Here is a 14,031-nt window from a genome sequence, read left to right on the forward strand (position 1 = left end):
AACTTCAAAATGCTGTCTGTCTATACAGCTATTTTTTTAGAGCAATAGCACAAGCCCAAGTCTGCTGACCCGGATTGGGAGGCTTTCTGCCATTGGCTGTGTAGACATACCCCATGTGGTTTAGCCCCGTGAGATGGACAAAAAGGCACAGTGGCTAAGCTAGCACTCCTACCATTACTAACACCACTGGGTCTGAACTTGTGGTAGTAATAGTGGGGAATTTAAGAAGGGGAAAAGGATAGTGAAGGCAAGGCTGAAGCAAACTTCTGTTTGGTGATACTAGTAAGAAAAAAGACATCTCCACTAATGCTACACGAGCAACTGTGCAATTAATAACACTTTGTGAAGGCAACAAATAAGCCTGTTCCCTAGGACACAATGGCTCCCTAAGTCAATGTTCTGTATAAGAGACAAGTTGGAGATCTTTTGCCTTATCAGATCCTTGTTATGTTTGTGTCCTGCCGGCAGACATGGGGCCTGCTCTCAGTTTGGAAATGAGAAAAGACACAGAAACCAAACCCAGGATGCTAGACCAGAAATATAATCTTTATTATTATTAATATGTGAGCAGCAGCATGACTCTGAACTGAAAAATAAATTGTTTTTCTTTACACAGACAGACAGACAGACAGACAGATCCATCCACAGCAGCAGCAACAACAATGAGAGAACCATTCATCAAGGCATGATGAATATCAGTGAATAAACTAAAGGCTGAATCAGATGAAGGCTTTGTATCTTCTTCCTCTTCCCTGCCCCAGAACTCCTTGTCCCAGCATGCTTCATTTAAAGGAGAGTTAAAACAGTGACCACTTGCTCATTCATTCTCCAGGTCATTTTTATACAAACTGCCTCCACATGTCATGAAGCCTGGGGAAATGGCACTGTAGCTTCCAGATCTGGGCCCACAGAGCACTTAGGAACATGCTTCACTTTAAGCACCTGAGTAATCTCATGGTGGGTGTTATCCAACACAACTGAAGTCAATACAAAGATTACCACTGATGGGATTACCTAGGTGCTTAACATTAAGCACGTGCTTAAGTACTTTGCTGAATCAAAGACACTCCTGCTAAGGCACCTTCAATCCCTGGATGTTCTCCTTACCCAACCTGCTTGCTTGCTGGGAGGGGAGAGAAATGGGACAATGGGGCTGCAGTTAGTGGTTTCTTGTAGTTGAACAATGTAAAATAATTAAAATCCTCCCTTTTGGAATAAGCACCCTCACTGGTAGAATGAAGACTAGTGTAGCCTTTTGAGTTATTATCTCTCTGTAACTGAGCAGGCAGAGCATGGAGGCCCCCTCAGAGTAAGTCTGAGAATAGGCTAAATGGGTGATGTGTAGTGTTTGCATTAAAACTCCTTAATGAGTCCCAATGGGATGTAGGAAAACAGAGCTCCACTGAAGGGTTGGTTTCTCCTGCCCTCCTTCTAACTGTCTTTATCCTAGGGAAAATATATTTTAAGTATTTACAGCTTGGGCTAACATGTTGGTGCAGTTTTCCTTGGAGCTAGAAAAGGCTGTTTGCTACTAGCTGTGAGACTCCATTTTGGGTAGGATGGAAAGGGCTGATTGGCCAGATTCTATTAGGGGTGGGGCTAAGGATCTATAAAACTGGCTACTAGGCCCAAGAAGGTCACTCCACATTGGGAGTTCAGTCTACTCATAAGGCTGCTCCACTTCTGGAGTGATTAATATAGCTCAGGAGTTCACTTCCACCTGGGAGTCTGACAGCACTCAGAAGCTCATTCCAACTTGGAAGTTTGGTGTGGCTCAAAAGCTTGTTCCAGCCTTTAAGTTTAGTTTAGCTCAGGGGCTTGTTTTAGCTTTTGGAGTTTACTCCAGCCCAGAGAGCCCAGCCCAGTTTCAGAAGTTTAATTTGGGTTAGGAGTTCAGCTCAAACTAGGACTTAGAGCTGGTAGGATTCACTTAGAAGCCTTTTTGCCCTCAAAGGGGATTTAATACAGGGCAGTTGCTTCTTCATGAAGCTGCTATTGGAATTTTTTTTTAATTAAATGAACATGTTTCCTGTGGGATTTTAAATGAAAAATCCCTTATGTCCAGTATTTGTAATAGATTCCTGACTTCTTGTGCCCTTAATTCCATTAATTGCACTTGAGTCTATGACCCACAGCTCATGTATAATGACTGTAGTGTGACACTGTATTGGGGACTGACCCAAAGCCCGTGGTAGGCAATAAGAAGACTCTCAGTGACTTCAGTAGGCTTTGGATCAGGCCCTTAACCCTTCCGTCTTCCATTCAAACTGGATCATCTCAAAATACAAACATTCGTCTTTAAATGACTGTGGAGATACAATGGTGGTGGGCAGCAGTACAAACCCTGAGAGAGAATGGGTTGAAGCTATTGCCCAGGACCTGGCTGAAAGCACAGTGGCAAAGTACCAGAGCAAGGGCCATCTCTGTGATGGTGAAAGGAGGAAGCACCCAGTGGCAGAGGGGTGAGAAAAAACATGGTTTTCATATTAACTGATAATATTCAATGCATCAATTAAGGAGTGAAGCTCATCCCTCACATTCTCCAGAGAGTGGTGAATCTTCTGTGAGTTGTCCAGGAGCTCAATGCTGTGGGTGTATGGATCGTATTTCACTGAGAAGGGTCGCTTGATGCGAGCAGCGTAGCTTCTGTAGGGAGAGGGTAGAAGCAAATGTAATGAGTAGAAAGGGGTTGTGAGTGGGTTGAAAATAATGAGGGGGGACACGTATGCTGCCATGAAATATCTCTGTTTTCAATCACTTTCCATTTTAACATTTTATCAACTTCGAAAAAAAATCTGCGCTTTTCCCAACATCAAGTTTATCCCCAATGACAGTGGCAGAGATGTAGTCTCGATATATCCCTAGTGTATTTCCATGTATTGGAGGGATGAATTTGTTCCTGCACATTTCACTGAGCTAAGATAATTCTGAAAATAAGGGTTAAAATGTTGCCGTAAGTCAAATGTGAAAGTGAATTTCATCTGGGAGGATGTTTGTGTAGATGACAAAACACCATCCATTTTGGCATAGGGCAAAGTGACTAACATCCACACCCTCAAGGATATCTAACCAACTATTTTAATGGGAACTAGGTGTTTAAATACTTTTCAGGCATTAGGATGTTTGAAGACTGAGGGTTTGTGTACACGGGGAAGTTATGCTCGTAGAAGGCAGCATGTGAATTTAATCTGCTATACGTGTACCAGCATAACCCCTTGTGTGGACACTCTCTTATTCCAGAATAAAAGGATCTTTTTCCAGCCTAGTTTAGGTCACTTTGGAAGCAGTTTAAACTAAATCAGAAGAAAAAACAATTATTATTGCAGAATAAAAGTATCCTCATGACAAGCTATACCTGTGTAACTATAGTGATTTAGCTATAGCTGTATAATTAGACCAGTATAATGTCTCATGTAGAGAAGCCCTAAGTAAAACTTTCAAAAGCACCTTAGTAACTTTGGAACCAAAGTCCCATTGATTTTAATTGGGGCTTAGGCTCCGTAGGTACTTTTGAAAGTCTTGCCATAGTTTATAGCCTCTGCTCAGGAGTGGAATGGCAGGATCAGGTCAGGACAGAGGTACATCTGGAAAGCTGGGAACCAAGAATGGACCATGAGGGAAGACAGGCTTTGTTCTCAAAGCTCTCTGGGCAAAAGGGATGTTTACACGGCTTCTCTGCACAGTGTCCAGCCTCAAGTCAGTACTTCACTCCCAATTAGTAACCCTGCACCTGACTCAGCATTAACCCATTGACTTCAGTTGTAGGTGTAAGCACTCAGCACCTCTCAAAAATCAGGACCACAGCCGTCAACCTTCTAAAACCCAAAATGTGGGATAAAGATCACAGGATACGTTAAAAAACAAAGGCCGAGATTGTCAGAACTGGGTGTCTGACATTAGATTCCTATGACAATATTGAGCACCTAAATAAGTGACATGATTTTCCACTACTGAATGAATATGGACTTACGATCCTGACAGTAGACATTCATATGTGAAAACTGACAAAAGCTTACAAAGATGGGGGAACAAGTTTGTTCTATTAAAGAGAGTATTTTTGATGAACCCCAGTTACATGAGTCATTATTTCTGATGGCAATAATTGATACTAGTAAACAGGTAACAGCAGGTTCACGTGGATAGAGGTGGATAGGGGAATGACTGACTGGGATGATGATTACCCAAAGCATAAGAGAACTAGAATAACCAAAAGTGTTAAACAATATCCTGCACATTTCACCTTGCTGCCAATATTTGACAGATCTGTAATACTAGGTTCACCTGCATCCTTTACTGATAGTCTTTATAGTAGCAAGTAACATTTGTCTTTCCTTAGGTTCTGGCACCCTCTTGTGGTCTTTAAAATACCATTCACTTACATTTAAAATAGGGAAATGTACTATCTTCCAGACCTGGTTGAAAATTTTTCCACAAATCCATGTTTTCCAACAAGAAATATCTGCCTGAATCAGAACAGTGACTTGAACCTGGGTGTCTCGCCCTCCCAGTGACTGCCATAATCATTAGGTTCTTGGTTACACTGGCATGGACAGGTCACTCGATCTATCTTTTTTTTTTTTTTTTTTCACAAAAACTTTTCCCAAAAAAGTTCTAGTTTTGTTCCAATGTGGAACGCAACCATATGTCAACATTTTTCATGAAATGGAATTCTTGTTTTCTGGCCAGATGTATTACCTTCCTTTCTCTCCTAACTATGCCTCTATTGATCACTAAAAAACAAGGAGTCTGGAGGCACCTTAAAGATTAACAGATTTATTTAGGCATAAGATTTTGTGGGTAAAAAACACCTCACTTCTTCAGATGCATGGAGTGAAGAAGTGGGTTTTTTACCCATGAAAACTTTTATGTCCAAATAAATCTGTTAGTCTTTAAGGTGCCACCGAACTCCTTGCTGTTTTTGTGGATACAGACTAACACGGCTACCCCTGATACTGTCTATTGATCACTGTTTTTCATTGTTACTTCAGATTAGAATGAATTGCTCTTTGAATGGTGGCTCAAGAGATAAAAGAAGCTCTGACAGGGCACTGAAAGAGTTAACATTGTAACAGTGGTGGTCTTATTGGAACTGCAGTGGTCTTTTGCAAATTGGGACGGGAGGAATCCTGGGGGAAGGCATTAATAATTAGAAATGTGAGCCCTTTGAGGATCCATATCTCAGATGACCACCTGAGGTCCCTTCCAACCCTGATATTCTATATCTATATCTATATCTATCTATATCTTGCTTCTCTTGGAGCATAGGAACACAACATCCCCTCTGTAGGTAGCTTCATGGATAACTAAATAAGTGCCAGATTGTAAGCTCCTGGGGGCAAGGACTATCTTTTTATTCAGCACCTACCACAATAGGGTCCTACTCCATAGCTGGTGGGATCCTCAACCAGACATGAGTCTGGTCTCTGCCATACTCTGCAATAACAGCATGACTGGCAGATGTGCCATATCACCACACATCACCAGCTGGGGCTCCACTCTGTGACCTTTCTGATAGGAGTTCAGTAGTACAGATAGAAGTATCCATTCCTTTATCTCATTCAGTCTGCCCGCCAGCTCACTGCAATTGACAGGTCTAATGCCTATGAACGATTAAGGGTTGGACGGTTGGGCACAGTGGCCTAATGCTTAGAGTAGAAGTTCACGAGTGAGAATTCCTGGGGGTTGATCTTGGCACTGCTGTGTGAGCTTTGCAGAGTTGGTTTAACCTCATTGTGCCTTAGTTTCCCTACCTAAAAATGAGGCTAATATGCTTACCTGCCTGTAGGACCTTCTGAGGCCTAATTAACTATGGTTTCTAATGCGCTTTGAGGTCATAAATGGGGACTTTCAACTGAAGTGCTGTATATACTCCTTCATAAGCCGATTTTTTTTTTAGTAAAAAAGGGAAGCATCAGAGAAGGGGGTCGGCTTATGAATGGGTATAAAGATGAAGATGTGGGACACAGCTCCTCCCCCCAACAAAGGGGGCAAGGAGAGGCAGCATAGCCCGCAGAGCCAGAAGGGAAGAGGCAGAGCCAGAGTCTCTTCACTTCTGGCCATGCTGCTCTTCTCCCAGCCTCCAAAGCAGCTGCAGCTCCAGGGCTGGCAGGCTGTGGCCATGCCACTCAGCCCAGCCCACCAGAGCAGGCTGTGGCCACGCCGTCCAACCCACCAGAACATGCTGCGGCCGCACTGCCCAGCCTGCCGGAGCAGCCCCAGCCAGGCCAGAGACATCCTCCCCTGGCCCGCCCCAGCTAAGGTGGGAAGGGATGGGATGGGGAGAGTATGGGGGTCCTGGGCTGGGGTGGAATCATGTGGGGGTGGTCACAGGGGTTATTCCCCTGACCCCCAGTTTCTCCCCCTCTCCCCTAAAATTTCCCCACCAGTTGCTGTCCCAGCCTGTCAGGATAAGCAGCTGGTGTGCTGGGACACTTTGTTTACTTTGGTTTACCTCCGTGACTGCAGACGCTAGAGGTAAACAAACCATCTCAGACTTTCAACAGCTTATCCTGATGGCCTGGGAGCCAAAGTTTGCCTACCCCTGAACTATCGGGTTAGCTTCTGAATGGGCTATAAAAAATTTCCTTTTTTATCCATCTTGGGGGGGGGGTCGGCTTATAAACGAACTGGCTTATGATCGAGTATATATGGTACCAAGTATCAGAGGGTAGCCATGTTAGTCTGGATCTGTAAAAGCAGCAAAGAATCCTGTGGCACCTTATAGACTAACAGACGTTTTGGAGCATGAGCTATCGTGGGTGAATACCCACTTCCTCAGATGCATCTGAGGAAGTGGGTATTCACCCACGAAAGCTCATGCTCCAAAACGTCTGTTAGTCTATAAGGTGCACAGGATTCTTTGCTGCTTTTATGGTACCAAGTGTTGTTTTGAATGGTGCAAGGAGGAATACAGACCATGATATAATTTACTGTGTGTATTTGCCCTGGTGGCATTTCCATTCCGGATCCTACCTGAGTTTGTCTTTGGCATCATTGAAGCTTTCGGATACAAAATACACTGGCTGGTAGTTCTGATCCTGGTAGGGCTGAACAGCAGCAGCATCTGGATCAAAGTTCCGGACCTCTGGCTCGTCCGACAAGGAGTGCTGAGGAAGGTACGAACAAAAGCCAATGCTTAAAGGAGGGGAAGGAAGTTTGTGTGCATGAGAGAGAGAAATGCAGAAAGTGGATTTGCTAAAGAAACTGCAAGTGTGCAGAGGGAAAAGGAGCCCTTTGCCACAATGTGTCTGAGCAGAGACAGACAAGGTAGGTTGAGACTTACTATTAGCTCCCCATAGGAGGAGAGGAGTCCAGCTCCATAAGCTTTGATTATTCCATTCTGTTTGCAGAGTCCAAACTCCACTGTAAACCAATAGAGCTGGGAAGGGAAGAGAAAAACAAGCAAGGAGTCACTCCTCCTCTTCTTCATTTTCCTTTCACCTCCCTGCAGACTGTTCAGATCAGAGAACAGCCTTCCCAGGGCTGTTAGATGGGCTTGAAAGGAACCAGAGAAGTCACTGGCCACAAACCCAGATCAGATCACTCATACACTTTGGAACAACTTGCGTCTCTGTAAACTATCTGCCTATACTGTGCCCATCACTGTCATATCTGACTTGCATTGACTAATTGAGACCTGCTCACAGGACCGGCACTAGGGGTTTGAGCGCCCTAGGCGGACGGCAATTTTGGCGCCCCACGCGCTGGTCCTGCGGCTCCGGTGGAGCTGCCGCAGTTGTGCCTGCGGGAGGTCCACCACAGCCAACCGAGCAGCCAACCATCCACAGGCACGACTGCGGCAGCTCCACCGGAGCCGCGGAGCAGCAGACACACCGCAGGCACCACTGCGGCAGCTCCACCGGAGCTGCCTGCTGCCCCCTCCGGCAAAACAGCGCCCACCAATTATTCTGGCACCCTAGGCGATTGCCTAGGCTACCTAAATGGTAGCGTCGGCCCTGCCTGCTCAAGAATAAATCCCTCCTTCATAGCTGGTGATGAGCTGGCTCTTTCCTCTCTCCCCCCTTTGGAAGATCTAGGGGCATGATGCCACCCTGTCTGATTTCACTGCTGGAGGGAGTGAGACAGACAGTGAGTTAGTAGTCTTACTGGGGTCCCCAATAGCATGGGGCTTGAAGCAGTTGCTTGCGTTGCAGGTGCTCAGGGCCAGCTAGTCCCAATGTGGTTCATGCATCTCTCTGGATAATGTACTAAATAATCTGGTTATATCACTGAGTATTCAGCATCAACAAAATACCTTTGTGAATGGGCCTTGAAGCTGAACTTGGTTAGGCAGACTCAAAGATTCCTTTCAATGCTATGCTCAGAATCCCACATCTTTGACAGTATGATGCCAGATGATACAGAAGTGTAAGTGCCATTGTCCATGAAACTTAATGTGTGGCCGGGTGAGTTTTGCTCGACCTTAGCCTTTTGTAATAGACTGTATTCCCAGCATGCATTTCAACAGACGCTGCAGCGCCCCATAACTATGCCCCATGTTTCATTGGTGGTATGTGATGCTCTGGAGAAGGCCACCTAAGAAGGGAACCAGAACGCTGTGTTCTCCACTCACATGCTCCAGTGGTGTAATGCAGCATGCTGTGTGGGAAACAAGCCAACCGAGTCTCCCTGGTGACACATCTGCTGATTGGATGGAGAGAATGTGAGGGGAGAGACAATGAAGACATTTGGAGACAGGACATTAGTGACTGATCTTAATGCCTCTACTGAATCTGTATGTATGTAACTCAGGAAAAACTGCCCCATTTCCTAACTAAACCACATCCTCCTGAATCATCCCAGCCACTAATATCCAAGGAGGAGAAGGAGTTCACCAGTTCTGCTAGGGTAACAGGGATCCCTACAGAGTAAAGGAAAACTTACCGTTGAAAGTTTCTCAATCTCTTCCTCAGTGGCTCCCAACGATGCCAGTCCAATATCCTAGGAAGAGAAGGAAGAAGGTTAACACGTAAACACGGGTTGCACCCAGAGCCATTTCAATCCAGTCAGTTTTGCTAGTGGGTTTGGCTTCTAGCCTGCTCAGACGTCACTCATTTTATGGACTTCTCACACCACCCCCTAGTTAGCAGCTCAGAAACCAGCAGCAAGGTGGCACTACGCTAATTCTGAGCTTAGCATGTAGCAGCTGCTTCGGTATCATTTCCTCTAGCACCTCATGCTAGGGAGGCTGAGAGTGCAGAGGGAAGAAGGATGATCTTGTAGTTAAATCACTGGGCTGAGATTCAGGAGATCTGGTTCTATTTCTTGGCTTGCCACAGACTCCTTGGGCAAATCACTTAATCTTTTGGTCCCTGTTCCCCCATCTGTAAAAGAGAGGTAATATTTCCTTTCTCTCTGTCTTGTCCATTCAGTCTGTAAATGGAAATGATCCCACACCTCACATTTATGGCCCTTGATGGCCTAGCTCCACCTCCCTATCACCTCTCACTCTGTATCAAGATGTCAATTTCTGTCTCCAATCAGTAAATGTCAGCCTTTGTCACTCCTCTGTCACATTTTCAAACAAGGACCTTCATGCTTTCTTCCAAGCTGACCCTCCTGCTCGGGAAGAGCTCCCTATAAAGATCCATAAAGCTGCCTCATTATTTTCCTTGAAATCTCTCTTTAGAATTTTCCTTTTCCATGACGCCTACCAAAAATTTGAAAAAAGTTTTGCTACAGGTGCACTAAGAACACAGTCTATCTTGCTGACCAATACTGTCTCATTGTTCCCTTGTACTCCCCCAGCTGTCTGTATCCTTCTGCCATATTTAGACTGTAACCTCTTTGGAGCAGGGACCCTCTTTTGTTTTATGCTAGTTGATATGCAAACACAGCAGGTCCTGGTACATGACATTAGTCATGTCAATAGTAATAAAAATACTACTAATAATAATGATGTAGGTGGCCAGTCACCCATCAGAAATGAACAAAGAGTAAAAAGCACTGCTTGCAGTAGAGAGGGCACAAACAATCTGTGGGCTAACATACAGTCACACCATGCATTGGAGGAACAGTTACTAAGAATGACTACATGCATAAAATGCAAAGTTTGATCTGTGCATCATTTGGGGGGACGAACTAAATCCACTGGATAAATTGTTTGCTGTGCTTGATACTCTGTCCAGCTCTAGTCCATGATCCGATAGCTACAATAACTCCTTCTAGGAATAAGCTCCCACACAGCTACTATTTCCATGCCATTCCCAACCATACTGCTGAGGAAAATTGGAAGTGAAGTAGCTCCCCTATAGCCAACATAACTACGCAGATTTCTAAGTAATCCCCCCTAATGGGATAAATTAGGATTGGAATTTGAGTTCTCAAACCATTCCCTACAATGGCTTCTGAGCATTAGGACCCATTGCTGGGCTTTCAGTGCAAGGAACAATCTGCTCTAATTACCTGGGAGAACTGTGCAAACGTCCTGTCGGCTAGCATCGGTACGTGCCCCAGAAGTTCGTGACAACAGTCCCTTCCATTGGAAGAAAAGAGGAAGGCTGGATTAGTCACTGCTAGAGGGTTGAATCACAAATTCTGGTTATACACTGTGGCAGGAGCAGTGTGAGGACAGAGAGGATTCTGCATTGTACCCGACAATACTCACGGCTCTGGGGAGTGCATGGGTGAGGATGCATGGCGGATGTACTGTGTGCACTGGAATACCCTGAAGGCCAAGCTGGATAGGAAGTCACGTGCAGACAGCAGACCAGCCACAGGTCGGAGCTGGAACCCAGTTCTCTCTGAAATAATCCAAACCACCACATATCTATAGGGCCCTACCAAATTCATGGCCATAAAAAACATGTCAAGGACTGTGAAATCTGGTCTCCCTCCATGAAATCTGGTCTTTCTTGTGCTTTTACCCTATATTATACAGATTTCACGGGGGGAGACCAGCATTTCTCAAACTGGGGGTCCCAACCCAAAAGGGAGTTGCGGGGGTGTCACGAGGTTATTTGAGGGGAGTTGTGGTATTGCCACCCTTTGGCACTGCCTTCAGAGTTGGGTGGTCTGGAGAGCAACAACTGTTGGCTGGGCGCCCAGCTCTGAAGGCAGCAGTGCAGAAGTAAGGGTAGCAATACCCCCCCATAACCTTGTGACCCTCCCCCCACACATACACACACAACAATCCTTTTTGGGTCAGGATCCCCGACAATTACAATGCCATGAAATTTCAGATTTAAATAGCTGAAATCATGAAATTTACTATTTTTAAAATCCAATGACTGTGAAATGGACCATGAATTTGGTAGGGCCCTACTTATATAGTGAAAGTCCTTTGAGTTGAGTCTCAGAATGAGGTGTTCATTAGTCATGATAGTATTATCAGCACTTACAGCAAAAGCTATGGTACTGTAAGTGAATGTCTTCAGTTTTACCTTGGCAAACCTAGCATCTCTACTTGCAATAGGCAGCAAATTCGCTGCAAGCCAAGAGGACACGGTGACTGGGCAAATGCTGAAATTAACCACTAGGTACAATGGGGTCTATACACAAATATTTCAGTGCTTGGGCGCTCCGTCCCAGCCCACACACCCTCCACACTAGCCCCTATATTCCTTGAGTCGATTCTCACTCCTGTGCTTGGAATACACATTCCCACCCTAGACCGTCCCCCCGTCCTCTCCCCAATCCTTTGCACTTCTGACCTAGAAGTCCATATTTCAATGCACTGACTCCTGCCACCACCCTGAATTCTCAGACTGGGGCCCAGAATGCTCGCTGGCTCCCTCCCTTTCTCTGAAGTCACTCTCAGACTCCAGAGAGGCGTACACATTCTTGCATGAGCGCCCCCTCCCTGCCCACTTCCCTCCTGGAGCATGCTAGACCTCTCCCTTGTTTGTACTACCCTACAAATCAGTTCATGCTGTCAGCCCCCATAGCAAGCACTTCTTTACCCTAACCTCCAGTTCCCTCCTCCAGATTCACATTCTGCCTTGCAATGCACCCCAGCCATTCCATGGAGTCACATGCCTCCATGCTGATACTCATGACCCTGTGATCCCACTCCTGGCCCTGGAATGTGCCCACACTCACCTTTCAGGAAGCGGGAGACATCCTCCAGTTGAGGAATGTTGTTCTCACTGTAGCCACAGAATCTCTCTAGCAGGTGAAAGGCCTCCAGGTGCTCTTTGCAGGCATGAGATGGGTACAGACTCTTCAGTGTGGTGTAAACCTCCCTCCTTCAGAGTGACAGATGGGAGAGAAGGGGTGAATTCAGGATCTAGCCCTGCTGGCCTCTGTTTCTCCTCTCATCAGAGCAGACAACACCCGGTAAGCATCCTGCTGGAGTTCCTCTCCCTGTTTTTGTTTTTGTTTTTAACCATTGATTTTCTATCTGTTTACACACACATGCTCGAACACATGTGCACACGCACACTCTCCACCCAAATGCTTCTTGCTGACTCTGAGAGTGGAGAATTCAGAGGCCACCTTCACAGGGACAATTCCTGTATCTGGCGATAACTAACTCAAGGCCAAGGTGTATCAAGAGAGTTCATTCTAACTGGGAACAAAAATCCAGTCCCAGTGGCTTTATCTTTTAAAAAAATTACAGTAGTAAGAGATAATTGAGAGACAGCAGATGGATAATGCCAAGATATACATCAGCAGCTCCCCTGATAAGTCATCTTCTCATTAGTGGTCCTACCCACCACAGCTAAGTCTACACAGCAAACAGAAACCTGCAGGTGTGAGTCTCAGAGCTCAGGTCTACAGAGTCAGGCTCATGGGGCTCATGCTAGGACGCTAAAAACAGCACTGTAGACATCATGGCTCGGGCTGGAGCTCAGGATCTGAAGCCCGACCCTGTCCCTAGGCTTGGAGGCTTGCTGCTGTGGGTTTTAAAACAGTTTAGATGTACTGTAAGGGGAGCTTCTTGAGACAAGAAGAAGTGGAACTGTAATGGACTTTAGATTAGAGAGGAGGAGCAGCAGAAATTGATTTATGGTACTAAAAGGTCTTGGCTGTGCCTTACACCTTGTTAGGTGACTGAGCAGTTAACAAGTAGAGTGGCAGTACTGGATCAGATTTCCTCACATGCTGCACCGCCTTCTCTGAGTTATGAACATTAGCATCATCTGACATTCTTGTTTTTTAGGGATGGGCCTCCTGGACCTTCCCACTTAGAATTCCCTTAGCTCTCAAAGAGAATGAGGAGTACTTGTGGCACCTTAGAGACTAAAATTTGTTAGTCTCTAAGGTGCCACAAGTACTCCTCATTCTTTTTGCTGATACAGACTAGCGCGGCTACCCCTCTGAAAGTTAGCACCCAAGAAATTCCTTGCAAACAGTCAGAGCTCTTTACAGAGAGGCAATTAGGCAACATCTACACCTTCGTGATATATTTTTTTAAGACACTGCACCACAACCATTCTGTTCTCAACTTCCAGTATTGGCCCCACTATAATAAACCCACTACTGTTTTCTGATTTCTCTATTTGCCCAAGGCACACTCCCCCACAGCTCAATGGGACAAAATCTTTTATTTCTTTCATGGTTCCTAATTCAGCAGGATGGAATCCAAAAGGATTTTGCATTAAATCAACACTCACCATGTAGCTATCTCATCTGCCCTGTACTCCACTCTAGGGATTGGCTCCCCGCTGCAAGGCAAACTTGGGGTTAGGAATAACAGGAGATGGGAAAACACAATAACAACATGCTATGTACTCTGGGGCCCCAACTTTAAGAAAGCTCCCCCACCTTTTAAGAAAAGAGCATTAAGTTTACGATGCACAATATCCTCACAGTATAATATGGATTGGACAACTTTAAACCTAACACATGGCTAGCATATGCGGCACAGGGTTAGCACAGGTCTAGTAGGAAATATATGGGTCATAAGTAGAGTTGGGCCAAATTTTTTGATCAAAACTTCTTTTTGGCCAAAAATGCAGATTCAGTGACACCAAAACTTTTAGTGAATTTCTGTCAAGATTGCTCAGTTGTTTGGGTCAAAATGAAAGCTAAAAAAATTCTAGAAAAATGGAAATTTTGTTTCAAAGGTTCCTTTCATTTTATTCATAG

General features: G+C 45.2%; 1 protein-coding gene across 1 annotated transcript in view; it reads right to left on the reverse strand.

Moving 5' to 3' along the window:
* Window positions 1–622: 622 nt before the first annotated feature.
* Window positions 623–14,031, reverse strand: part of TH (tyrosine hydroxylase) — a 32,556-nt gene continuing 19,147 nt past the window's right edge. The window contains exons 6-13 of the mRNA XM_050953706.1: window positions 13,557–13,607; window positions 12,040–12,185; window positions 10,607–10,742; window positions 10,405–10,474; window positions 8,884–8,940; window positions 7,283–7,378; window positions 6,973–7,106; window positions 623–2,646 (exon numbers count right to left, since the gene is read on the reverse strand). Coding sequence (XP_050809663.1) covers window positions 2,487–2,646; window positions 6,973–7,106; window positions 7,283–7,378; window positions 8,884–8,940; window positions 10,405–10,474; window positions 10,607–10,742; window positions 12,040–12,185; window positions 13,557–13,607 — 850 coding nt within the window. The 3' untranslated portion in view covers window positions 623–2,486. The remainder of the gene's footprint in view (window positions 2,647–6,972; window positions 7,107–7,282; window positions 7,379–8,883; window positions 8,941–10,404; window positions 10,475–10,606; window positions 10,743–12,039; window positions 12,186–13,556; window positions 13,608–14,031) is intronic.

Source organism: Gopherus flavomarginatus, chromosome 5, assembly GCF_025201925.1.
Source record: "Gopherus flavomarginatus isolate rGopFla2 chromosome 5, rGopFla2.mat.asm, whole genome shotgun sequence".
Classification (NCBI taxonomy): Eukaryota; Metazoa; Chordata; order Testudines; family Testudinidae; genus Gopherus; species Gopherus flavomarginatus.